Consider the following 27,762-nt stretch of genomic DNA (forward strand, 5'->3'; position numbering starts at 1 on the left):
TACAAGAATCTAGATGAAAATGTAGGAAATGCCATTCTAGGCATCAGCCTTAGGAAAGAATTTATGGCTAAGACCTCAAAAGCAATTGCAACAAAAAAGAAAACTGACAAGTGGAACCTAATTAAACTAATGAGCTTTTGCACAGCAAAAGAAACTATCAACAGAGTAAACAGACAACCTACAGAATGGGAAACAATACTTGCAAACTGCATCTGACCGAAGTCTAATAAAGGCTAATATCCAGAATGTATAAGGAACTTGAATCAACAAGAAAAAAACTCTATTAAAAATGGGCAAAGGACATGAACAGATACTTCTCAAAAGAAGACATCCAAGCAGCCAAGAAAGATATGAACAAATACTCAACATTACTCCTTATCAGAGAAATGCAAATCAAAACCACAATGAGATACCATCTCATACCAGTCAGAATAGCTATTATTTAAAAAGTCAAAAATAACAGCTGCTGGTGGGACTGTGGAGGAAAGGGAACAGTGTACTGTTGGTGGGAATGTAAATTAGTTCAGCCACTGTGGAAAGCAGTTTGGAGATTTCTCAAAGAACCCAAAACAGAACTACCATTTGACCCAGCAATCCCATTACTAAGTATACACCCAAAGGAGAAGAAATCATTAAAAGACACATGCGCTCAAGTGTTCATGATAGCACTATTCACAATAGCAAAGACATGGAATCAACATAGTTGCCCATCAGTGATGGGTTAGATAAAGAAAATATGGTACATATACACCATAGAATACCACACAGCCATAAAAAAGAACAAAATCGTGTCTTTTGCAGCAACATGGATGCAGCTGGAGGCCATTATCCTAAGCAAGTTAAGGCAGGAACAGAAAACCAAATACTGCATATTCTCACTTTTAAATGGAAGCTAAACATTTGGTACACATAGACATAAAGATGGTAACAACAGACACTGGGGGCTACTACAGCTGGGAAACAGGGAGGGGGAAAGGGCTGAAAACTACCTATTGGGTATTATGCTTATCACCTGGGTAACAGGATCATTTGTACCCCAAACCTCAGCATTACTGAATATACCCATGTAACAAACCTGCACATGTACCTCCTGAATCTAAAATAACACTTGAAATTATTGAAATAAAAATAAAAGTGATACATTTGGAACATGCCCAGTACAACCACAGGACAGCGAAGCAGAGGAAATTCGAGGTATCAGCTTTCAGTATAAAATCAAAGTGATGTGTTTCAGAACAGATTTTGACGTTGACACGACTTTCTAGTTGACTTTTTTAGTATTCCTCTTGCTATTCAGAACATTGTGATTAAGAGTCAGTTTCTTTCACTTTTCTTATATACATATATATTTATATATTTTTGATATATATTGTGTATAAAATAGATTATTAGGAAAAAAAATCTTGGTTTCTTCAAAGAATCAATTAAGTAAAGAGGGTGATGTTTTTAAGACCCTTTTTCCTAGTGGTTGCACTTCATGAATTAATAATTCTGGAATTTATGCTGTTTATTTTTTGTTACTTTTTAATGTATGTTCCTCTACAAAGTAAGCTTCTGAAAAATGAACGCAAAAGTCCCATGGGCCGGGCACGGTGGCTCACGCCTGTAATCCCAGCACTTTGGGAGGCCTAGACGGGTGGATCACCTGAGCTCAGGTTTCGAGACCAGCCTGACTAACATGGAGAAACCCCATCTCTACTAAAAATACAAAATTAGCCAGGCATGGTGGCACATGCCTGTAATCCCAGCTACTCAGGAGGCTCGGGCAGGACAATCGCTTAAACCCAGGAGACGGAGGTTGCAGTGAGCTGAGATCGCGCCATTGCATTCCAGCCTGGGCAACAAGAGCAAAACTCCGTCTCAAAAAAAAAAAAAAAAGTCCCTTGTGTATATATTAAAAGGAGATGGTTTTGCCACAAACTGTAGTTAAGGCAAACAGTTAACTTAAATTTACTATGGACCAAAAGTAGAGATTATTAGATTATTTAATTTAATTATACAATGTATAGAAAGTTTTTTAGTGTAGTGCTTTTCAGATGTAACTATTGGGAGTATATTTTGAAGTACATATCACATATAGCAAAAAGAAAAGGAAAACAACCTATTTTTAAAATTACATTGCAATATATACATATATAAATATAAATACATATATTCACTGTGATAGCATCCAAAATGGCCCACATGAACCCCCACCTCCTGATATTCTCAACTCTGTTTGATTCTCTCCACATTGTGCAATTGTTGGTCCATGCGACCAATATCATGTGGAAGAAGAGATGTCACTTCTGTGATTAGGTTTTCAAAGACTGTGGCTTACATCCAACTTCCCTCGCTCTTTCTCTCATGTGCTTTCTCTCTCAATATCATTGCTCTAGGAGAAGCCAGATGACATTTTGTGAAAGTTTTTCTAGCATCCTACAGAACGGAGGCCTGGCAACAACCGTGAGTGAGCTGAGAAGCAGATTTTCTCCAGCGCCACCCGAGCCTTGAGATGATGGCAGCCCTGGGGACAAGTTAACTACAACTTTCCAAAGGCCCTGATCCAGAACAACTCCACTAAGCCAGTCTCGGATCCTGACCCTCAGAAACGCTATAAGATAATAAATGTTTGTTGTTTTAAGATATTAGTTTGGGGGCAATTCATTACACCACAAGGGAGACCTACTATAGTTGTAAATGTGGAGCAGAAAAGAAACATTTAGGATTTTTTTGAAGTTTTTAATAATTCAAGCCTATTACCAACACATCAGTTTTCTGTTTTACACTGAAATTATATGAGAGTATGGAGACTTGCTCTGAGGATTCCTGTTTCTAAATGCATTATGGGCTTTCTTATTTTCTCTTAGGTCTTGAAAAAAAGCAAATGTCAGTTAATGTCACCCAAAAGCACAGGGATTTTACTCAAATATTTCTTGGATGATATAGTACTTTTTAGGAAAAACATCTGCCACAGAAATGTTTGTCTCAAAATGATGTTTTGCTGGCATAGATCACTACTGCAAGTGCCTTGCTCTCCTGTGCAGAAGGGCATGCTTTGCACAGTGCATGGCTGTTATCGGTGCTATGTAATTGTCCATCATCACAGAACTATGATATTAGTGCTCAGAGTCTATCAGTCAGTTGGGAGATGTTTTGGCTTAAATGATGTTCTTTGTTTCACTGAGTTGTGTAATGTCAAGATATTCTGCTGTTACTAAAATAGAACACATAATGCTAGATTAAATACCTAATTTCTTAAAATGGGACTGTCTGGTTTTCTAATTCCAGAGGAATTCAATGATCTAATGGTTTCACTATCAATCCATCAGCAATCCTTCTCTAAGAGTGTCTATTGGAGTCTTGGGGACCCAGACCAGCTGAATATTCTTACCAGGTAAGCCTTTTGTTGAAGCTTCAGATTACAGTAGAAAACAGTAGTGGTGGGGAGAGGAACAGGAATGGGTCTTTGATTCATTTGCCAGGGCTGCCTAACAAAGTACCATGAACTGGGTGACTTAATATAAATTTATTTCTCACAGTTTTGGAGGCTGGAAGTCCAAGATCAAGGTGTTGGCAGGGTTGGTTTCTTCTGAGGCCCTCTCTTCTTAGCTTGTAAGGAGTTGTCCTTCCTCTGTGTCTCCATATGGTCTCCCTTTGTGCCTGTTGTGCCCTACTTGTCTCTTATTTTATGATCATCAGTCATATTGAATTAGGGTCCATCCTAATGACCTTATTTTACCTCTTTAAAGGCCCTGTCTCCAAATACAATCACATTCTGAGGTACTTCAACATGTAAATTTTGGGGAGACATTATCAACCCACAAGAGAATCAAAATGTATTGTTTAGGTAAAAAACTAAAAGAGCAAACAAATAAAATCATTGGAAATTTTCAGCAGAGCTGAATAAGTGATACGTAATATAATAAAAGTGGTAACAAGAGCAGCCTTCTTGTAAGTAAATTTTATGATAGTTCTTATATGTTTTTTACCCGTAGTTTTTATTTCTTCTGCGAAAAAGATTTGTGATACTTATTTGATATAATTAGCTCACTTCCAAGAAAGACCAATGTTCAAATATAGTTGTTTTAATAAAATCTACATTAACAGATAATCTATTAAGCTTATATTATCTGGTGTGTGTGTGTTTGTCTAAATAAAGAGAAACTAGTAATTCACTTATACTAGACAATAATATTAACCCAGACCAATCTTTCTTTTCTCATCCATCATTTTTTAAATTATCCCAAATAAAAAAGAGAAAATGTCAATATTCTACCAACTTAATGAGTATACAATAGGTGCTATAACTATTAGCATTATTATTCTTGCTTGTGCTGTGAGGCCTGATGAAGCAATTGATGCCCAGTCCTTCTCATACAACCTCCCAAACAGAGTTACTGTTAAGACAGGTCCGGATGTTGGCTTCAGACTAAACAAGCGTCCATCAGTTGACACCTGATTAAAACAAAAAAGTAGGCAAAGGCTACCTTCAAGTTTTACAATCCCATAACTCATTTTTAAAATTTACTATAACAGAATGAAGAAACAAAAATACTGGCCAAATTCTGTTCTATCAGAAAAATTTGAAATGTTGCCGAGTACAGGAAAAATTGGAGCTATGAAACTGGCACTGATTCATTTATTAGTGAGATGCCCATAATCGATATCTTCTAATTTACTTATCTATGGAAGTGCCGTAAGAGTTAATAAACACAAACCAGTGGATTTGGCAGTATACAGAAGAGAAACCTCGCCCTCTCAGACAAGATAAAGACTCCCCACAATGGCCCGAAGCAATTGACTAACAGGGGTTTGAACTGAGCATCTGTCATCTCCTGTCTCTTGCTCACCACAACCGCCTCACCATTCCATTGTCCTCCCTCACCCCAGCAGTGGTTTCTACCAGGAATGGGGAGTGACAGGAGAACTTGCAGGAAGTCAGTGGAAGAATGTGGCTGGGCAGAGCACATGTGCAGCAAGGGATTATTTCTGAACTTTAAAAAGTTTTTGCTTTTTTGCCAACATCAGCCACTGTCGAATTCTCTCTTCTTCAGCTTCGCCTTGTCTCTTTTCCTTCTACCATCACACAGAGCCTTGACTCACTTGATGAGAGGGACTCCTTTCAACTTTCCTAGGCCATCACTCCCCAGTGATCCTAAGGGGCTCCACTGGGACTGGTTCTGAAACTACTCTTCGTTGAATCTTGTTTCTACTTGGAAGACCTTAAACTCCCTATAATACCCAAAATAAGATTTTTTTTTATTCTCAAGGACACAGTAATTATTATGTTAAGAATTTCCAGACAAGAAATGCAGCCTGCTCAATGTCCTTCATGATCCCCAAGGATAATCTTACCCTTTCCAGATGGAAATTTTTATGATATTTGTAAGCACTTGAGCAGGTTTTTATATCAAAAAGTGCTTCCTCTTACATGAAACTAATTGGCAATATTCAAAGATTCTTACCTGAAATTCTCCAGGTGCAAGCTGATTTTCACTCAGCAATACCTCAGGAAAGACATACTGGGTTCCGAAAGTGCCACTGAGGGAGAACATTTCAAACCTGGTAGAAGCTGTTTCGACTGAGTCACCGCAAGTGTTTAAATTAGTCGTTTTACACTTCAACAGGGTACAAATCTAGGGAAGTCATGAAAACCAGTAAGTCATAAGAAAGTCATGTGGGGTATGTGAATTTGCTTGATTTAATCATTTCGTGGTGTATACACATATCAAAACATCATATCATACACTGTAAGGATATATAATTTTCATTTGTTAATGACAATAAAGCTAGGGTAAATTTTAAAGATAAAAAATAGAATAAAATAATTAAATAAAATGCTAGATGCTCTTAAAAAAACATGAGAAATTCAACTGAAATAATCTCTTAATCTAGAAAAATGCCTATGCCACTTTATTTGGTAAAATAATGTTACTTCTTCATTAGAGTCATCCAGCTTATTACTGAATAATTAATACAACTAATAATAAAAATAAAGAACTTTAAGCCCCAGTGCCTCCTGCAATTCACTGTCAAAAAGACTAGCCATGTAAAAGCAATCAGATCCTTGGCCTATAGCCATGAACAGCTATATCTTCATTGTTCTGAAGTTACTAATGATTTTAATTATCAAGAATTTAAATGTGTTTAAAGGTTTAATTTAGGCACCTGTGTAAATCATATCTTATTGCCTGTTTCACACAATAAAAGAGCTTCAGAGTTGTAATGAGCCCTAGAGTGGACCTAGAGGCAACCCCTGTAATCTGGAAAAGTCATATCCTCTATACTGTGCAAGAACTGAAACACTTCTCCATTCAGTTTTTCTTCCACTATAGTACGTAGCTATTTGAATATAAAATCTAAGTATGTGAGTCATCTCACCATGCAGATGAAAAGTTTCCAAAAGGAGATCCATATTCATTTAACGCCATCTGTACGGCATATTCCAAGTCACATTCATTTCTTGCTTGACTAAAGCAGTAGCTGCTAACTGGTCTTATTGTTTCCACTTTGCAGGTGGAAAGTAATCACTTCAGTGCAAGTGTATTAAGATGGGATAGAAGTAAATTTCAGGTAAAGGTAGAATGAACACATGCTTCAATTTTATTTCCTACAGTCCTTCAAAAGAACACTAATTTTTTAACCCACAAAGATAGGAAAATAGGAGGATAGACCACAGCACAGTTTTAAAAACCAGGATGTTGATACAAAAAGTAGTAATTGATTTAGCAGACCCAAGAAAACCAGGTCCTAAACTAGCAGTAGAAACAGCCAAGAATCGACCCTATCTACACTGCAAAGCATTCAAATTAATCACTGGCATTGCTCTGTACCTAGAGCTGGGAGTAAAGTTGTGGCAGTCAAAGGAAAATAAATGAGCAGAAAGTTGTGAAGGATGCCTTGGGTACTAAGTCCTCCAAAAAACCAGGTAACTGATCCTCCCCTACTCCAGTAAATAACTGAGAATGTTTCCAGACACGGTAAAGTGGATGGTCTTTAGATGAACGTTTAAGAGACATAGGTGAAGGGGATTACCTGAATAAATAATACTGAATATTGAAAATCTTCCCCCTCCACCCCCACCCACACTTTGCAAGGCCATTTTCCCGAGTTGGATCCCTAATGCTGTCAGCAAGGATTTATCTTTCAGGAATAGGGTTGCCAGGTAAAACACAGGGCAAGACTCCCAGTTAAATCTGAAGTTCAGATACGCAACAAATAATTTTTTAGTATAAGTATGTCTCAAATATTGAATGGGACATACTTACACTTTTAAAAAAAAAATGTTTATCTGGGCTGGGAGCAGTGGCTCCCGCCTGTAATCCCAGAACTTTGGGAGGCTGAGGCAGGCGGATCACTTGAGGTCAGGAATTCGAGACCAGCCTGGCCAACATGGTGAAACCCCATCTGTACCAAAAATATAAAAAATTAGCTGGGAGTGGTGGCATGAACCTGTAATCCCAGCTACTCGGGAGGCTGAGGCAGGAGAATTGCTTGAATCCGGGAGGCAGAGGTTGCAGTGAGTGGAGATCGTGCCATTGCACTCCAGCCTTGGCAACAGAGAGAGACTCTCTCAAAAAAAACAAAGTTTATCTGAACTTCAAATTTACCTGGAGATCCTGTATTTTTATTTCCTAAATTAGGCAACTGATTCAGGAAGGAAATTAGAAGAATCTTGAAACCTGGGAGACCTGACCATCTCAAGAAGAAGTCTCTAAACACACTTACCTCAGAATTCCCCCCAGCAAAAGGTCCAGCTAGATCATTCTATCATGAAGCTCAAAATTGGCAAATGTTACTCACATGCTCAGAATTTTCTGTGAGTTTTTGGTAATCCCCAAGAGTTACCAGATATGTGAGAAAAACTTTTGCATGAAAAAGCAAATAAAAAAGCAGATAAAAGCAACTTAAAAGAAGCAGGGAGGAGGAGCTTCAATAAAAAATTTCCTAAATAGCCTCAGAGAGAGAAGAAAAAATAATACATGCACAAAACAACAACAAGTGTTGAAGAAAAAGTAAAACTCCGAAGACAAGAAAAAAGAGTTCCTGGAAATTAAGAACATGTTAACAAAAATAAAAGATTCAGTACAAGATTTGGAAGATCAAGAGGAGGAAATCTCTCAGAAAGTAGAGGACAAAAATAAAGTAGTAAAAAATAGCAGAGAAAATGTCGGAAAATTAGAGCCCCAATCCAAGAGGCAAAAGATCCCAATAATAAGAGTTTCAGAAAAAGAGAAAAAGAAAATGGAAAGGAAGAAATTCCTCATGCATTCTGGGGAAGGTGTGGAATGAGGAATACACATACAAAGAATCAGGAATCAGAAGAACTTCAGAATTCTCAATAGCAACGTAAGATGGAAAGATATAATACATTCACAATCCTGAAGAAAAGTCATAACCACCTTTGAATTCCATGCCCAGGGAAATACTTAACTAAATTTAAGAGGAAAGGCACTTTCAGACCGGTAAGTCTCAAAAATCTTGCATCCCGATCACTCTCTTTCCGGAAACCGTTAACAAGAAAGAGGGTACAAGCCCAAAACAAGGAAGACAGGGAACAGAAAACAGGAAATCCACACAGGGAAGTGGTAAAGAAAAATCTTCACCATGAGGATAAAGGGAGATTCCAGGATGACTCCTATCGTGTACAAGGCATGGAGAGCAGCCAGTTCAGATTAGAGCAATGTGACTAGACAGCGTTGACTACAACAGAACAAAGGAGCAAATAAAGGTAGAAGGAGAAAAACAGAGAACCCAGAACAAGGAAATAGCTAAGAGAGCATTCCTAGGACGACAGTAAAGGAAATCTCAATATGACAACTGTGCAGAATGACTAGAGGGAAACCAGTGCAGAGAAAGGTTATTATTTTTAGCTCAAGCTAAACCTATGAAAATGATATTGTGGGAAAATTATTCTGAGATGCTGTTGGAAGATATGGGGTTTTAACAAAAAGTCAAAGAAAATTAACTAAATTTAAAAAAAAAAGGCAATTAATAACTTTAGGAAAAACAGAAAAAATATAAAAGCAAAACTCTGAGTGATGTTTGCAATGACATATTGATATAAACAAAATTATGCATATTCGCTATAGAATGCTTGGAAAATCTGTGTGGCAAGATAGTGGTTTATTTCACTTTTACCTCTCTTTGTTTCTCTTCCCTTGGTTTGGAGGTAGCTTTTGGTGATAATCGAGATTTTTCAAGCATAATATATCATCACAGACTATGAAAAATTATAAATATAATATTATACCAAAATTCCTTATCTTCAATACCAAAATCCAAAATCCTCTGAAAGTAAAGGATTTTTGTAGCCCACTGTCACATTGGCATTAAGACCTAACTTGAATTAACATAAGGCTATAACATTTTTTTTTTTTTTTTTTTTTTTTTTTTTTTTTGAGACAGAGTCTCGCTCTGTCGCCCGGGCTGGAGTGCAGTGGCGCAATCTCGGCTCACTGCAAGCTCCGCCTCCCGGGTTCACGCCATTCTCCTGCCTCAGCCTCCGAGTAGCTGGGACTACAGGCGCCCGCCACCGCGCCCGGCTAATTTTTTGTATTTTTTTAGTAGAGACGGGGTTTCACCGTGGTCTCGATCTCCTGACCTCGTGATCCGCCCGCCGCGGCCTCCCAAAGTGCTGGGATTACAAGCGTGAGCCACCGCGCCCGGCCAAGGCTATAACATTTTTATTCAAGCTATTTAAGGTGAATAATCCAATGTTTTCCAATAGATATATTAATATGTTTGATTCTGGGTATTTTCCCAGACTCTGCTGGTAATATCAAGTAATATGTATTATTATCTTTAAATAGGAAGATTCCAAAACATATCTGGTACCAATCGTTTAGGTGGAATATCACCGTCTAGCAAGATAAACAGAAAGCTTGGTTTTACTTGACAAAGCTAACCTACCTCACAACACTAAGAAAGAACTTCCCACAACTCTCTTTAGGTAGAGCCAAGACTCTGGAGGAGGCAAAAAGGTAGGAAAAGATTGAGGAGGCAGGAAGGAAAAGGAGGGAAGAAGAGCTAAGAGATTACTCTCTTGTTTTGTGACCAACTTTTTTTAACTTAAAAATAATACATCACAATTTATATTTTAATTTTAAAAATTTATATAGCCATATAATACCACATGTATGTCACATATATAAGGCTATATATGTTAATATACCATATAGTATATGGTAATAATTTTATGGCAATAAATGTTCTTTTACAATATAATTCATTTAATTTCCAGTTGTTGGACACTTTGTACCTGTGTTCATGATTCTATTTTTCCCTCTTTCCTCCAGCATCTTGGAACACTGAGTAGGAGTAATGATTCCTTCTATATTTTATTTTATTTTGAGACAGAGTCTCACTCTGTTGCCTAGGCTGGAATGCAGTGGCACAATTTCAGCTCACTGCAACCTCCGTCTCCCAGGATCAAGCAATTCTCCTGTCTCAGCCTCCCAAGTAGCTGGGATTGCAGGCACCTGCCACCATGCCTGGCTGATTTTTGTATTTTTAGTAGAGACAGGGTTTCACCATGTTGGACAGGCTGGTCACAAACTCATGATCTCAGGTGATCTGCTCGCCTTGACCTCCCAAAGTGCTGAGATTACAGGCCACTGCACTGGGCCTGATTCCTCGCATATTTTATGTATTTTTTCCTTTTGTAGCTCTTTCTCTTAGACCTACAAAGGCAATCAAGGCTCTCTCGTTTGTTGAGAAACACACACACACACACACACACACACACACATACACACATACACACACATTTCTCCTGACCATGAGTCTCTGTTAAGCCCTTGTCTTGCTTCTCTTCTTCTTGTCTCAGATAAGATTTCTTGGGGATAAAAATGCATTCACTTTCCTTTGACTTTTCAACCCAATATAATCTGCCCATCATCCTATCATTATGAGCTCAGGAAATTCTGCCAAAATTATACTCAAAAATGCTAATAATGGTCAACGTATTGTGTTAATACACCTCATGATTTCGTTCTTCCAAGAGTCTCTACTTCCTTGGCATCTACCAGATGTTCTCTTTTTAAATTTTCCTTTATTTCTCAATTGTAATTGCAGGTTTCTTGTCCTCTGTCCTTTCCTGCCCCAAATACTGAAGCTCCCAAAGGTTCTACCTTGTCAATAGTTCTTTACTGTCAGTACAGGCTCCTTTGTCATGTCATTCAGTCTTGTTTGCTTAATTGCCCCTTGTATCTTGCTGATTTTTGAAACAATATTTCTAATTCTAGTATCTCCCTTAAGCATCAGACCAAAGTATTCAACAGACAACTGGCTGGGTCCAGCTGAATGTCTAATAACTACTTCAAAACCAGCACATCTATAACTGAACTCAGCCTCTACCCACTGTCAGCCAGTCTGCTCCTCTCTTGCCTCCTGATCTGTCAGAGGCATCTCACCCACCCAGCCATTCTTGCCAGAAACCTGCCACATTCTGGACTCTTCATTACGTTTTCCTGTTCCACATCAAATTAGCCACTGAGTTCCGTTTTCTAAATATTTCTAGACTCCATGCCCTGCTTTTATTCTGAAAAACACAATCTTGGTCCAGACCCTTAATAAGACTATTTTAATAATCTAGTCTTTTGGGTCTTTGCTCCATCATCTACAGAGTAGTAAAAATGATATACTCAAAGGTAGATCTGACCACATCATTCCCTCAGTGGACCACTTCCACCAGCTGACCATCACCCGCAGAATAAAGGCTGAATCGTAAGTGTGCTAGGTAAGATCCTGCAGGACAGGATGTTGCTTCCAGGCTTATTTCCCACCAACCCCAGCTTCGCAAGCTATGCCTTAGTTGCCTCAGTAGCACTGACCTGCTTGCTGTTCCCTGCAGACCCTGCTCCTGCCAGCATCCACTCCCTTGTTCATGCTCTTCACACCACAAAGAATCCCCTCCTACTCTTTTCCACCTGGATAATAGCATCAGCTCCAGAAACTTCCCTGCATTCCCAAATTAATCTAAGTGGAGCTCTTTAGTACTCCTGCAGCAAAATGTGCATTCTACGGACTATCACATGCCAACCTATGCTGAAATTATCTGTTCAAATGTCTTTCTCCATTACTAAAGACTGAATTCTTCAAAAGGAGGATCTATGCTTATTTATCTTCATATCGTTAACACTAAATAAATACCTGGCATATAGTAGGCCTTCATTTGCTAAAATGAGAAAGTATCGGTAGAGTAGCTATCATAGAGCAAACAAAATACTGTGCAGTTGGCATAATTTCAGCACTCAAGGGGTTCTCAGTCTCAAATAAGTATGTGAATACTATGACATAATATGTCTTTGATAAAGCTAAACATAGTATGCATAGGGTGTCCTGGGAGCACATAAAGGATGTACTTAACTCAGCTGGGGAGGTAGGCGTAGCTCTGTGGGAAATATCCAGGCAGCCCCCTTGGTGAAGATAACACCTGAAAAGTGCTATGAAAGATGAGTAGGTGGGGCTCGCCATGGATAAAGGACCAAACAATCTGTGCAAACACTTCGAGGTTCTACAGGTGCTAGCAAATAGGAGATGGGAAAATATCTCAATATTGCAGAAGCCCAGGATATATGTAAGTAGAAGTGAGATTAGAGGATAGAGAATAGGAAGGGACCACACATCTAGACTTTGTGTGTCTTTCATGTTAAGAAATTTGATTTGTCAATTAGAAGTCAGTGAAGAATTTTAAGCCAGACTGTATTATAATCAAAAACAGCTTGTTGTGATTTCTGTAACTACAGTGTAGAGAACTGACTGGATGGAGCTGAGATTGTCAGACTGTCAACAGGAAGCCCTGTTAAGTGACATAAGATGGGGGCCAGACCAAGGAAGAGAAGAGCAGAATGAGAGGACCATGGAGGCCACTTGCAAGCAATGAGAGATTGGATCTTTGCAGCAATAAACCATTCCATTGAACAATCTTGGTGGTCAACTACATTCACATCCAGGATATACTTAGTGTCAAACTCTTTGTAAAGCAAGATAGGCATTTGTGAACATATAGGGAAAATGGCTTAATTTGTTCAGGCAGGAAATAAAATAGGTTTTCAATGAACTCCTGTTATAATTATCTGTAATTTGAATATTTATTTTTAATACTGCTACTGCAAGTAAATGTTCTGCCTTTTCCCAATCAGCTTAAAATTGAACTGACATCTAAGATTTCAAGATTTAGCAAATAGGCCGGGCACAGTGGCTCACGCCTATAATCTCAACACTTTGGGAAGCTGAGGTGGGCGGATCACCTGAGCTCGGGAAGTTCGAGACCACCCTGGCCAATATGGTGAAACCCTGTCTCTACTAAAATAAAAAATAAAAAAAAAATTAGCCAGGCGTGGTGGCACTCGCCTGTAGTGCCAGCTACTTGGGAGGCTGAGGCGTGAGAATTGCTGACACACCACTGCACTCTATCTTGAGCTACAGAGTGAGACTGTCTCAGAAAAAAAAAAAAAGATTTAGCAAATAAATTTGCCTGTATTTATAGGCTTCCCAGCTAAAGTTGAATTTCGAATAAGCAACAAAATTTTTAGCATACGTAAATCCCCAAGAGTGGGATATGCTTATACTAAAAAATCATTCATTATTTATCTAAATTGTATACTTAACTGAGTGTCTTTATTTTATCCAGTAACTCTTCTGACATCAAAATATTACCTGTAGATAATAGCGCCCTTCCACAGTGTGCAGTCCATCAAATGCCCCTAGGGCGTACACTTCATCTGGTATGTTCTCAGCCATCTCGTAGCTTAGATGACAGCAGAGATCTTTCTGACAAACTGTATAATTTCCTGCAACTCCTGTGAGCTTCACAAAAGTGAATTCATCGAAAAAGACAGTGCCCTTAAATTCCTGGTTTCCTGACAGGAGCGCTTCTATACTGCTGGCATAGGAAGTCCAGTTCACCACTGCAGAATGGGATGGGTGGGAATCCAGTTGTGAGAGGAGGAGTTTTCCCTCTTCTGTTTTCATATCATAATGAAAAGCTCTTGAAGAATTGGGTGCATAGATGCCACTTCCTGGAAGTAATAAGTTGAAAACATCATTTGAAATGGGAAAGTAAAAAGGGAGTTCATAATTGTTATTACTATTTTAAACACATATTCACATTTTACTCCCTCTAAGTCATATGTTTTATTAATTTCAGTAAAACATGCTGATAAAGACAGAGAAGTGAGAGGAAATCAATTAAAGTATGAAACCAAGAAGCCAAGAAGGGAGAGTTGTATGTAAGAAGTCATATATTTTGAAAAAAAAAATCAAGTTAAATAAAACCAAATAAATCTACAAAACAATTTAGACTGAGGTTGATTCTATAGCATATTAACAGCTAGATGTTCAAAAATTAGGAGCTGGAAAACATTGTACTAAGGAGTGTGCGTTAGCTAGAAAAACATGTTTTTTTTTTCTTTTCTTTTCTGATTACTTCAGCCTGCATATCTTTAAGATCACACATTACCTGTCATTTTCTTTGAGGGGTAATATATGTTGGATGCAAGGAAATTGACCCTCATGCCCATAGCCCAAGCTGAGTGGAATTCAACAGCTGACAAATGTGGCAAAACATTCATCCAAGCTGTTGGGAATAGTATGGTGTCCACGTGGAAATCTTTCACCAAGGTAACAGCAGGATCACGGAAGAGTATATCAAAGCATGTGAAAATGCCAAAACTTCCAAAGGTGGTATTGAAAGTCACAATCTCAGGCTCCTTGGGGACATTGAATTGATCTTCACCCATGAAAAGGTTTTGCTGCAATAAACAGAAGATAAAGAGAAAAAAATTATTTTAGGAAGTTGATCTGGACATCACAGTGTGGGGAAAAATACAAGCTCACATCTTAGTGCCAGTTTCATCTATGATCAGTGTTTTCATGGGAAATGAGTTTGCTTTAGAGAATCAGAGGCCATTCCAGCTAAATTGGGCCTTTAGTTCAGTCCCCACATTACAGATATGTACATGGGTATCTTTATCTATAAAGACCCTTTGGAATCTTATAAGACATAAGAGTAAAATAGATTACTTCTATTTGCCAAGTATACTTAACTGTTTTCCTTGGCAAGGAACTTTGTTTGCTCCATTCTCCTCAAGACAGAGTCTATGAGGTAAGCAGTTTTTCATTCCAGCCTTGACCCATTGCCAGGGTATGTCTTTAAAAGGACAAAGTCCAAAAGGCAACATTATGCAACATAATGCACTTAGCACTTTCTGACTGCCACACGCTCCTAAAAACACACTCCTGTGTTCTTATATGTGCACGGAACCCCTTAAGCCTCTTTATAGGAGCTTTCCACACTTTATCATTACTTTCTATGCTTTGCCTCTACTCTATTTCTAAAGTATGCTTATAATTATCAATAACATATTTTTCTCCTTGCCCACTTTATTTCATTAGGCATTAATTAATTGGATTATTTGTAAATTAATTTTACCTTATGGTAGCGTGCCACCAGTTTTCCTTGAGAATCAAATACCACATCAGTGTTGTATTGGTAACGGCCATCAGGGGGACACCGAGGATCACTGGTGTTGCATGGTTTCTTGTCCCCAATGTTTGCCACAACATAGATAGAGTTGTTCCTGGCCAGGCAGCTGAGTCTTTCTTGTACTGGGGTCTGGCCAAATCTGATATATGTTTATTGGAGGAAAAAAATCTTTGTAAATCAATCTTAACTTGCAACAAAATCCTGAATGATAGTTGCCTGAAACTATTATTTGATATATGCAAAAATAAATTCTAAATAACAATAATTAGAAGAGAAGGATTAAGACAAGAAAGGAGTTCAGAGGAAGCCCATGCTTGAGTAAAATTGTTTGTAGGAACCTACTGTAGGATAAGATTCCAGAACTCGTATTTTTTCTTCACAGCATTTATCATAATCTATAGTCATATTTTCACTTATGTGTTTGTCTTATAATGTCTGCAACATCCTGTGGATATCATAGGTCAATGACTTACATATCCTGTTTACTAAACTTATGTCTAACAGAAGAGAGGCATTAAAAAACATTTTGGGGTGGGTGTGGTTGCTCATGCCTGTAATTCCAGCACTTTGGGAGTCCAAGGAGGAAGGATTGCTTGAGCCCAGGAGTTTGAGACCAGCCTGGGCAACAAAGCAAGACCATCTCTCTACAAAAAATGAAAAAAAAAAAAAAAAAATAGCCAGGCATAGTGGTGTGTGCCTGTAGTCTCAGATATTTGGGAGACTGATGTGAGAGGATTGCTTGAACTTGGGAGTTTGAGGCTACAGTGAGTTCCACTGCATTCCAACCTGGGCAACAGAGCAAAATCCTGTCTCAAAAAACAAATTTTGGGGGGCCGGGTGTGGTAACTCACGCCTGTAATCCCAACATTTTGGGAAGCCGAGGTGGGTGGATCACCTGAGGTCAGGAGTTCAAGACCAGCCAGACTAACATGAAGAAACCCCATCTCTACTAAAAATACAAAATTAGCTGGGCCTGGTGGCACATGCATATAATCCCAGCTACTCGAAAGGCTGAGGTGGGAGAATTGCTTGATCTTGGGAGGCAGAGGTTGTGGTGAGCTGAGATCATGCCATTGCACTCCATCCTAGGCAATAAGAGCAAGACTCCATCTCAAAAAAAATTTTTTTTTGAATGAGTTAACAAAAATTTAGAGGTAGGGGGATGCTGGGAAGATAGCAGAGCAGGGAATTTTTCTCCCCATCTAGATAACAATTGCACTGTTGGAATCTAATATTACTATTTTGGAGCTCTAGTGCTTGCAACTTCCAGAGGAATGCTTGGAAGGTAACTTACAGTTAATTTCAGTCCATTTTAGCTCTTAGCTCAGTAGTGGTTACCAATTCTTCATCCCCTGTCCCTGTGACAGGCTGCCATGTCTGTGTTCCTAAAGCAGCTTGCAGGCAGCTTATGGGAGCAGAGTGGACAATAATGACCTTGTCTTTCAAATATAAGAGATCTGCATTCTGATCACTAATTGCTGCTTCTGATCATGGAGGTACAAACCCAAAGGCAAGCAGCTATTGTTGTGTATACACACACACACACACACACACACCATTTTTGCAGGCTCTCTCTCTCTGGCTGAAGTGCCTTCCAGGAGATTTAAAGAGCCAGTGTCTTATTTATTTATTTATTTTCTCTTTTTCTCCTTTGAGTAGTGAGACATTTAAGGAATAAGCAATTAAATATACAGGGAAATTTAGAAAGTTGCGATACATGCCCAGGGAAAGGCACAGACTCATAAAAGGTCTAAGAAGACCTTAAATTTACATCTCAAGTTGATCCTCAACACAAACATCCTACAACAACAACAGAAAAACAAACGAACAAACATAGCAAACCCAGAGAATCTGATTCCCAGAGTAACCATGTGATAAGATTCAAATGTCTAGTTATCAACCAAAAAAATCACAAATCATACAAAGAAACAGGAAAGTATGACTCATTCAAAAGAAAGGAAAAATAAACCAACTAAAATCATCCCTGAAAAGGACCACATGACAGACCTACTAAACACAGACTTTAAAACAATGGTTTTACAGAAGCCTAAGAAAATAAAGGAAGATGTGGAGAAAATCAAAAAACAAAACAAAGTAGAAATATCAATAAAAAGATAGAAAACCTAAAAGAAATCTGGAGCTGAAAATTACAATAACTGAAATGAATATTTTACAGGAGGATTCGAAGACCAATTCAGGCATGTAGAAAAAAGAAACAGTGAACTGGAAGACAGGACCATTGAAATTATTATTATTTTTTTTTTTTTTTTTTTTTTTTTTTTTTTTTTTTTTTTTTTTGCGACGGAGTCTCGCTCTGTCACCCAGGCTGGAGTGCAGTGGCGCGATCTCGGCTCACTGCAAGCTCCGCCTCCCGGGTTCACGCCATTCTCCCGCCTCAGCCTCTCCGAGTAGCTGGGACTACAGGCGCCCGCCACCACGCCCGGCTAATTTTTTGTATTTTTAGTAGAGACGGGGTTTCACCGTGGTCTCGATCTCCTGACCTCGTGATCCGCCCGCCTCGGCCTCCCAAAGTGCTGGGATTACAAGCGTGAGCCACCGCGCCCGGCCCATTGAAATTATTGAGTCTGCACAACAACAAAAAATATTAAAGAAAATTGAACAGAGCCTTAGGAATACCATCAAGTGTCCAACACATGCATTGTGGGAGTCTCAGAAGGAGAAGAGAGATTATTTGAAGAAATAATGGCTGAAAACTTCCCAAACTTGAAGAAATATATGAATATAAAGATCCAAGAAGCTCAACAAACTCCAAGAGAATGAATTCAAAGAGACTCACACTAAGACACACTATAATCAAATTGTAGAAAGCCAAAGACAAAATGAGAATCTTGAAAGCAGCAAGACAGAAGTGACTCATACATACAAGGGATCCCCAATAAGATTATTGGCAGATTTCTCATCAATAACTTGGGAGACCAGAAAGCATTGAGCTGATATATTTAAAGTACTGAAAGAAAAAAAAAATCTGACAACCAAGAATTCTATATCCATCAGAACTGCCCTCAAAACTGAGGGAGAAATTAAGACATTCTCAGATTTGAGAACAAAGGAAAGAGAGAGGGGAGGGGAGGGGAGGGGAGTGGAGGGGAGGGGAGGAGAGGAGAGGAGAGGGCACAGCAGCTCATGCCTGTAATCCTAGCACTTTGTGAGACCAAGGCCAGTGGAACACCTGAGGTCAGGAGATCAAGACCATCTTGGCTAACACGGTGAAACCCCGTCTCCACTAAAAATACAAAAAATTAGCCAGGCGTGGTGGCAGGCGCCTGTAATCCCAGCTACTCAGGAGGCTGAGGCAGGAGAATGGTGTGAACTCGGGAGATGGAGCTTGCAGTGAGCTGAGACTGCGCCCCTGCACTCCAGCCTGGGTGACAGCAAGACTCCGTCTCAAAAAAAAATAAAAATAAAAATAAATTAAAAAAAAAAAAGAAAGAAAGAAGGGAGGCAGGGAGGAAAGAAGGAAGGAAGGATAGATATTGAGCTTTGCACAAGAGGCTAAGATTTGTTCCAAATTTAGTAACAAATAGGTACTACTAAAGCCTTTGAAGACAGAAGCAACCTGGTCAAAATTTTCTTCATAAAGATAAATAGAACATGGATTACAGAATGTACTGGAACAACAAGAGACTAAATGCAGGGGACTCATTAGGAAGCTGTCACCATAGTTCAAATAAGAGGTAACAAGGATTGGCTAGGGCAGTACCAGCTAGTATGAAACTATGGAAATCCTGGAGCATTTGTTAATGCCTGATTTTTTTATTCTTCTTCAAAGTTACCAACAATTGTCCCAGTAAAGCAATTAAAATACAATTTTGAAAATAATATTTAACATATTGCTATATTTATCTTCTATTGCACAACTTTAAAATGATAAATGGTTATTGAAGAATAGCCAAGAAGGCTGAGATAACTGTTGCATGAATAAAAATTTGGTGACATCAAATATTGGCTACTAGATCTACAAACAAATTTGTATAATTAATATAAGGAAAGCCATAGCAATCATCTATAGAACATATCCTTGAAAAAGATCAGAAAAGGATATAATAATACATATAGAAAATTATTATTTCAATGTGTTTATAAGAAAGAACAACCATTCAGTAGTTTAACCCATCTTTGCTTCAATTAATATCTGAAATGCATAGATATAAATTACAACACATTGAACCACTTGAAACATGTTTACCCCCAGTCTTTCTGGATCACCTGAAGTGGTGGAATAGGTAGGTTGGTGTTTTGGATTTCTGAAACAGTTCTGCTGACAAACATATTTTCCTACTGTCTCTATTAGTCTTCATGTATTCTAATATATTTCAATTCAAGCTACATTTCTCAGGCTGTTTGGCATATACATAAAATGCTCCAAAATTAGGCCACATGTCCTGATCTAGGGTTTAAAAATTCAGTTTGCTTATGTGTGCCTGAAGTCTGCCTGTTGCTTCATCCATGATATTTGCTGAGTCCTTAATCCATGCAGAGCTTTGTCCTGGGCACAGAAGGAGGAGGTGAAAGAGAATAATTGAAATGCATTTTCTAAGGCTGCTTTCAAAGTGTTGAATCTCTAGGTATAACAAAAATCATCAATTATCGAAAAGATATTTAGTAATCTAAAATTAGCACATGTTAAATATTCAACAAATATTCATTAGGTTTTGACGCAACACAAAGCATTATATTAGACATGTGGGCAACTAGGAGAAGAATATTCCAGGCAGAGCTGTCCAAGCACACAATGTGAGAGACATAGAAATGTCAGATGTGGTTGCTATGCTTATAAAGCATTAGGCTTACTGAAGAAACAATGTGTGCACACAAAACTCTGAAATAACAGTATGAAATAATATGCAATCAAATATCAAAATGCCTTTTCAGCCCTTCAGCTCCAAGCTGACCCTCATGAGGGCAATATGATCTTGGTGGCTCTGCAGAGACATCTGCCCAGGAAGGCTCCCCCTCCCTGGGCCTCTCTCTTTGCTTTGTTTCCTAGGCCTCTGAGATTGGATTTTGTGGGGTGAGGTGAGGGCAGGCCCAAGAAGGGTGGTTACCACTGAGCCTCAATCACTATCAAGATGATAGAAGTACTGACACCTGACTCTCAGAAACTGCCACACCAGCTGAACACCGTGTTGGAACAGAAGTCTAGATGTCAGTTAAAGATCTGTGGCTTGAGACTAATTGAGTTTGCACATGATAGACAATAGCCTCAGAATGACTGCAAGGCTACAGGACTTTGAAGTACAGGATGTTAGTCTAATTCAGTTCTTTGGCTTTAAGATAAAGGCATTTTCTCTGTGAATTTACTGGACAGATTCCTGTGTTAAATGAAGGTGCAGCCCAAGCACCTTGGATGTGTTGGACTGAGCTGCTTCTATTTGGCTGTAAAATCAACAGAAGAGGAAAGGGATGTCCCATTGGCAACTGATGTGTTCCAAATAAGTGAATATAGGTTCATGGTTTCAGACTTGATGAGAATGGAAAAGATTGTATTGGAGAAGGTGTAATGTAAAGTGAAAGCTACTACTGCCTTTCAATTTCTACAACTTCACTATTCATTCGTTCAATAGAACTTGCCATTTGAAAGGAGAAGTGACCTCAATTTTGACTGGAAGCACAATTTAAGGCATGTCAAGATCAAATGCTCTAAACTTTAGAGTCTAAATCAAAGCCTTCTGTGTTGATACCGTCTATAATCATATTGGAGATCCAAAAACAGAAGTTAATAAAATGAGTAGAATGTCTTCAGAAACATTCCAAGATAAATCGTAGAGATGTGACCTTCTGGCAAGAGCTTGTATCCAAGTGTTTAACTGAATGCTCATCAAACAAATGTTCGAAATCGAACATTCAGAAGTTGAAATGGATTGTTTCTGGGCATACTGCATTGCAAGTGAAGCATAGTTACTGCAGAAAAATTCACCATCCAACAATTCCCGAAATGGTTCCCTAATTGGTAAATTTGGTTCATTGTTATTCTCCATATAGAGAAAATTTTCCAACGCTATAATTTTCTTTTGCAATTAAAATATTATCTTCAAAATAAACAAAATGAAGTTGGAATCACACAGGGGAAAATGACTTCACTGATCTTTCAGTTAATGTTTGAAGGCATTTACTACACAGAAACTATAACACCTCAATAGTAAGGAATTATCCAACCTCTGATATGTAAGTTAGCCATTTCATGATCTTTTCAGCTTTGAAAACAGCATCTTTCTTAATAGCATGAATTTTGAAAGTAGCGCTAAAATTGTGTTTTTATTACACATCTTGCTGTGTGTAGACCCACGCTCAGGCTCATTTTAAGTTACACAAGCCTGAGTAAGACAATAGGGACAAAAAGTTTAAACCATATGTGAACAAATTTGAAACTATTCATAGCTAAGCAAAATCAATATGAATTTGGATATTGTACCTAAAGAAAAAGTAAGATATGGCAGATGGTCTCCACTTTGGGTTTCTGAAAACTGTCAGGGTGTTTTGACACTGTAGTTACATATCATTGCTACAGCAGTTAGACGACTGTAAAGTAGTTATATACTTGGTCACTGCATATATGATATATACTTGTCATCTAAATTTTATATATAAAAAAAAAATTTGCAGAGGCATTGTCTGCCCCAACCCTCTAGAGCTCTGCCCCTCAGATGCTGTAAGGTGAAAGAGAGGGCCCCGACAAGGATGGGACAATGGCAGCAGGCTGGCCACATGCACAACCACCACTACCCCTGGCCTGTGGCCACTCCTGGGACAGGAACTGCTGGGCCACCCACTGACACCCATCTTGGCTATCCCCACTGCTTCCCAAACCCTGTTCCAGTCTGGGGCTGAGCCTGAGTGGGATGGGAAGAAGTCAAGACCCCAAGCAGAACACCAGAGGCTGGACACCAAGCAGGGCACCCTGGGGATGAAACTCTGGGGAGGGTGCAGATGGGAAGGATGGAATGGACATGCTATGAGCTCGCTCACACATCTCCATTTAAATTTCTTAACTCACAGTAATTATTTATCTTTTTCTACTCGAAACTAAATGTTGACATTCATGTGATTATGAATCTTAGATATAAACACTTCACATTTAACAGTAATATTTAAGCAGACTTCAGATAAGTTTGGGGTCTTTTTTTATTTCTTTAAATAAGGTTATAGTAGCAACAAAAAACTTCTCTGAAGCCTTTCTCCGTAGCCCTGCTGTATACATTCCCTAATGGCATAATGGATTTAAGCTATGAAGCCTCAAAACATCAGAACTACATTAAGGCAATGTTCTCAAATTTAGGGAAACTGCCTAATTAATATTATGCTATGGTGGAACTATGTGTTGATTTAAGTTCATCTGTGAAACATTCAAATCAAAGCTAAAACTATAAATATGAAATGCTAATGACAAGTCTGGAAAGGTACACTATGACTCTTCATTTCTAACATTGATCTAACTTTCTATATTGGATCAATATATTGTATTTAGGTGGTATTAAAAATGATAACCTATTTAATTTAAATGTTAAATTTTAAACTATGAGGTCTACATCAAAACCACCAATTGACTAATGAACTCTTTAGGCATAATAAAGGTTAATATTCTAGGCGGTATAAATAATTTCTTGGCACCCACAAGGCAAGTAATATATAATTCAGATATGTGCACTTCATTATACAGAAGGAATATACCTCAACATAATAAAGGCTATAGATGGCATATATGTCAGCACCCACGGCTAACATCCTATGGAATGGGGAAAAGCTGAAAGCCTTTGTTCTAAGAACTCTAACAAGACAAGGAAGCCCACCTTCACCACTTCTATTCAACATCATACTGGAAGTCCTAGCCAGAGCAATCAGGCAAGAGGAAGAAATAAAAGATGAGGAGGAAGCAGAGGAAGATGGTCAAATAAAACCTTCCAGCGATTGTCTTCCTGCAGGATCACCAAACTGAACAACCATCCACACAAGAATGCACCTTCATAAGAACCAAAAATCAGAAGAGTAATAACAGTACCTTGTTTTAAAATCATATCAAGGAAAGAGGCACTGAAGTGGATAGGAAAGACAGTCTTTAATTGCCAACACCACTCTCCCCCATCCTCCAGGTTACCACATGGTGTGGAGAGAAAATTTGTGCCCTTGGCGGAAGGAAAGTACAGTGATTGTGGGACTTTGCATTGGAAGTCAGCGTTGCCATGTAACAGCAGAAAGCAACATGGCACAGAATTCAGCCACTGCCCACAGAGGGCACATTTAGAACAGCTCTTGTCAGAGAGGAATTGTCCTACCCGGCAGTCAGAACCTGAGTTACACCAAGCATCACCAATGTGGGACAAAGTTCTCTGGGATTCTAAATAAACTTGAAAGGCAGTCTAGGCCAGGGGTTCCCAATCCCCATGCCACGGACTATGGCCTGTTAGGAACTGGGCTACACAGCAGTACCAGTCCATGGCCTGTTAGAAACTGGCTGCACAGTAGGAGATGAGTGGCGTTACTGCCTGAGCTCCACCTCCTGTCAGATCAGTTGCAGCATTAGATTCTCATAGGAATGGAAGCCTGTTGTGAACTGTGCATCTGAGGAATCTAGGTTGCATGTTCCTTACGAGAATTTAACTAATGCCTGACAATCTGAGGTGGAACAGTTTTATCCAGAAAGCATCCTCCATCCTGTCCATTAAACAATTGTCTTCCACAAAACCAGTCCCTGGTGCCAAAAACGTTGGGGATAGCTGATTTAGGCCACAAGGACTACAATTCCTAGGCAAGTCCTAGTCTAGTGCTGTACTGAGCTCAGAACCAGTAGCCTTGGAGTGCACATAACCTAGTAAGACACCAGCTGGAGTAGTCAAAGGAGTGGTTGCATCATCCCTCCTCCACCTCCAGGCAGCACAGCTCACAGCTTTGAGAGAGACTCTATCCCTCTGCCTTAAGAAAGGAGACAGGAGCATAAAGAGGACTTTGTCTTGCAACTTGGATAACAGCTCAACCACAGTAAAATAAAGCACCAAGCAGAGTACTGAATCCCCCAACCCAGGCCCTAGCTCCCTGGTGATATTTCTAGACATACACTGGGCTATAAGGGAACTTCCTGCCCTGAATGGAAGGACCCAGTCCTGGCAAGAATCATCACCTGCTAACTAAAGAGCCCTTGGGCTTTGAATAAACATCGGTGATAGCCAGGCAGTACTCACCACGAGGCTTGGGTGGGACCCAGTACCATGCTGGATTCAGGTGTGACCCAGCACATTCCCAGCTGTGGTGGCCATGGGCAGAGATTCATGCTTCAGGAAAGGAGAGGGAAGAGTAAAAGGACTTTGTCTTACAAATTGGGTACCAACTTAGCCACAGTAACATAAACACCAAGCAGACTCCTAAAGTCCTCAATTCCAGAACTTAGCTCTTGGATGGCATTTCTAGACCCACCCTGAGCCAGAAAAGAACCCACTGCCCTCTCCTATAAGAAATGCTAAAGAAATTTCTTCAATCTGAAAGAAAAAGACATCAATAACCAATAAGAAAGCATCTTAAGGTACAAAACTCACTAGTAAGTACACAGACAAACATGGAGTGTTATAACTCTGTAATTGTGGTGTAAACTTCTCATATCTTAAGTAGAAAAACTAAAAGATGAACCAATAAAAAATAAAAACTATAAAAGCTTTTTAAGACATAGACAGTATAAGATATAGATAGAAACTATTAAAAATTAAAAGTATGGGGGATGAAGTTAAAGTATGAAGTGTTTATTAGCTTTCTCTTTGCTTGTTAGTTTATACAATCAATGTTAAGTTGTCATCAGTTTAAAATAATGAATTATAAGTCATTATTTACAAGCTGCATGATAACATCAAATCAAAAAACCTACAACAGATACACAAAAAATGAAAAGCAAAAATTAAAACATACCATCAGAGAAAAACACCTTCACAAAAAGGAAGACAGGAAGAAAGGAAGACAACACCACAAAACAACCAGAAAACAAAAAAACAAAATAGGAGGAGTATGTCCTTACTTAACAATAAAACATTGAATGTAAATGGTCTAAACTCTCCAATCAAAAGACAGAGTGGCTAAATGGATAAAAAAGAAAAAAAATCAACGGCAGTGATCTGTTGTGTACAAGAAACACACTTCACTTATAAAGACACACATAGACTGAAAATAAAGGGATAGCAAAGATTTCCATGCAAATGGAAAACAAAAGCAGCAGGGGTAGCTATATTTTTATCAGACAGAATAGATTTCAGGACAAAAACCATAAAAAGAGACAAAGAAATTAATTATATAATGATAAAGAGGTAAATTCTGTCAGAGGATATAACAATTGTAAATATATATGCACCTAACACTTGAGCACACAGATATATAAAGGACATATTATTAGAGCTAAAGAGAGAGATAGATCCCAATGCAATAATAGCAGAGATTTCAACATCCTACTTTCAGCATTGGACAGATCATCCAGAAGGAAAAACAAATAAAGAAACATTGGACATAATCTGCATTACAGACCAAGTGGACTTTATAATAGATAGTTACAGAAAATTTCATCCAATGGCTACAGAATAAACATTCTTCTCCCCAGCACATGGATCATTCTCAAGGAGAGACCATATGTTAGTTCACAAAACAAATCTTAAAACATTAAAAAAAATTGAGATCATATCAAGTATCTTCTCTGACCATAATGAAATAATACTAGAAATCAATAGCAACGGGAATTTTGAAAGCTATACAAACATACAGAAATTAAACATTGTGCTCCTGAATTACCAGTGGGTTAATGAAGAAATTAAGAAGAAAGTTAAAAATTTTATTGAAACAAATAAAATGGATATGCAACATATCAAAACTTATGGGATACAGCAAAATCGGTCTAAGAGGAATGTTTATAGCTATAAGTGCCTACAGTAACAAAGAAGAAAACCTTCAAATAAACAGCCTAATGATATATTTTTAAAAACTAGAAAAGGAAGAGCAAACCAAACCTAAATTAGTAGAAGAAAAGTAATAAACATCTGAACAGAAATAATGAAATTGAAATAAAAAACATACAAAAAAACAAAACAAAAAGTTGCTTTTTGAAAAGATAAACAAAATTGACTTTTAGTGAGACTAAGAAAAAAAGATAGAAGAAAAATAAACTTAGAGATGAAAAATGAGACATTATAACCAGTACTGCAGAAATTCAAAAGATCATTAGAGATTACTATGAGCAACTATACACCGATAAATTGGAAAACCTAGAAGACATGAATAAATTCCTAGACACATGCAGCCTACCAAGATTGAACCACAAAGAAATCCAAAACCTGAATAGACAAATAACAAATAATAAGATTGAAGCTGTAATAAAAGATCTCTCAGCAAAGAAAAGCCCAGGACTTAAAGGCTTCAGTGCTGAATTTTACCAAACAACTGAAGAACTAATACGAATCCTATTCAAACTATTCCAAAAAATAGAGAAGGGAATGTTTCCAAACTTATTCAATGAGGCTAGTATTACCCTGATACCAAAACCAGGCAAAGACACATAAAAAAGAAAACTACAGCCCAACATCCCTGATGAACATTGATGTAAAAAACCTCAACAAAATACTAGCAAACCAAATGCAATAACACATTAAAAAATTATTCATCATGACCAACTTGGATTTATCCCAAGGGTGCAAGGATGGTTCAACATGCACAAATCAATTGATGTGGCACATCATATCAACAGAATGAAGAACAAAAACCGTATGGTCATTTCAAATGACACTGAAAAAACGTTTGGTAAAATTCAACATTCCTTCATAATAAAAACCCTCAATAACTGGGTATAGAAGGAACATACCTCAACACAATAATAGCCATTTATGACAGACCCATGGCTGGTATCATACTGAATGAGGAAAAACTGAAAGCTTTTCTCTAAGATCTAGAAAAGACAAGGATGTCCATTTTCACCACTATTATTCAACATAGTAGTGGAGGTCCTCACTAAAGTAATCAGACAAGAGAAAGAAATAAAATGCATCCAAATTGGAAAGGAGGAAAATTATTTTTGTTTGCAGATGCTATTGTCTTATATTGGAAAACCCTAAAGACTCCACCAAAAAACTAATAGAACTGGTAAACAAATTCAGTAAAGCTGCAGGATACAAAATCAACATAAAAAATCAGTAGCATTTCTGTGTCAAGAGCAAGCAATCTGAAAAAGTAATCAAGAAAGGAATAGCATTTTTTATAGCTATAAATAAAATACAATACTTAGGAATTAATTTATCCAAAGAAGAGAAAGCTCT

General features: G+C 38.2%; 1 protein-coding gene and 1 pseudogene across 1 annotated transcript in view; one reads left to right on the forward strand and one right to left on the reverse strand.

The window, feature by feature from the left end:
• Window positions 1-4,045: 4,045 nt before the first annotated feature.
• LOC129463339 (pantetheinase) overlaps window positions 4,046-27,762 on the reverse strand; it is a 31,785-nt gene continuing 8,068 nt past the window's right edge. The window contains exons 3-7 of the mRNA XM_055243985.2: window positions 15,419-15,611; window positions 14,447-14,738; window positions 13,645-14,006; window positions 5,448-5,618; window positions 4,046-4,437 (exon numbers count right to left, since the gene is read on the reverse strand). Coding sequence (XP_055099960.2) covers window positions 4,255-4,437; window positions 5,448-5,618; window positions 13,645-14,006; window positions 14,447-14,738; window positions 15,419-15,611 — 1,201 coding nt within the window. The 3' untranslated portion in view covers window positions 4,046-4,254. The remainder of the gene's footprint in view (window positions 4,438-5,447; window positions 5,619-13,644; window positions 14,007-14,446; window positions 14,739-15,418; window positions 15,612-27,762) is intronic.
• LOC129463355 (cyclin-G1-like) lies at window positions 20,563-21,440 on the forward strand (annotated as a pseudogene).

The sequence above is a fragment of the Symphalangus syndactylus genome, chromosome 2 (genome assembly GCF_028878055.3).
Source record: "Symphalangus syndactylus isolate Jambi chromosome 2, NHGRI_mSymSyn1-v2.1_pri, whole genome shotgun sequence".
NCBI classification, from domain to species: domain Eukaryota; kingdom Metazoa; phylum Chordata; class Mammalia; order Primates; family Hylobatidae; genus Symphalangus; species Symphalangus syndactylus.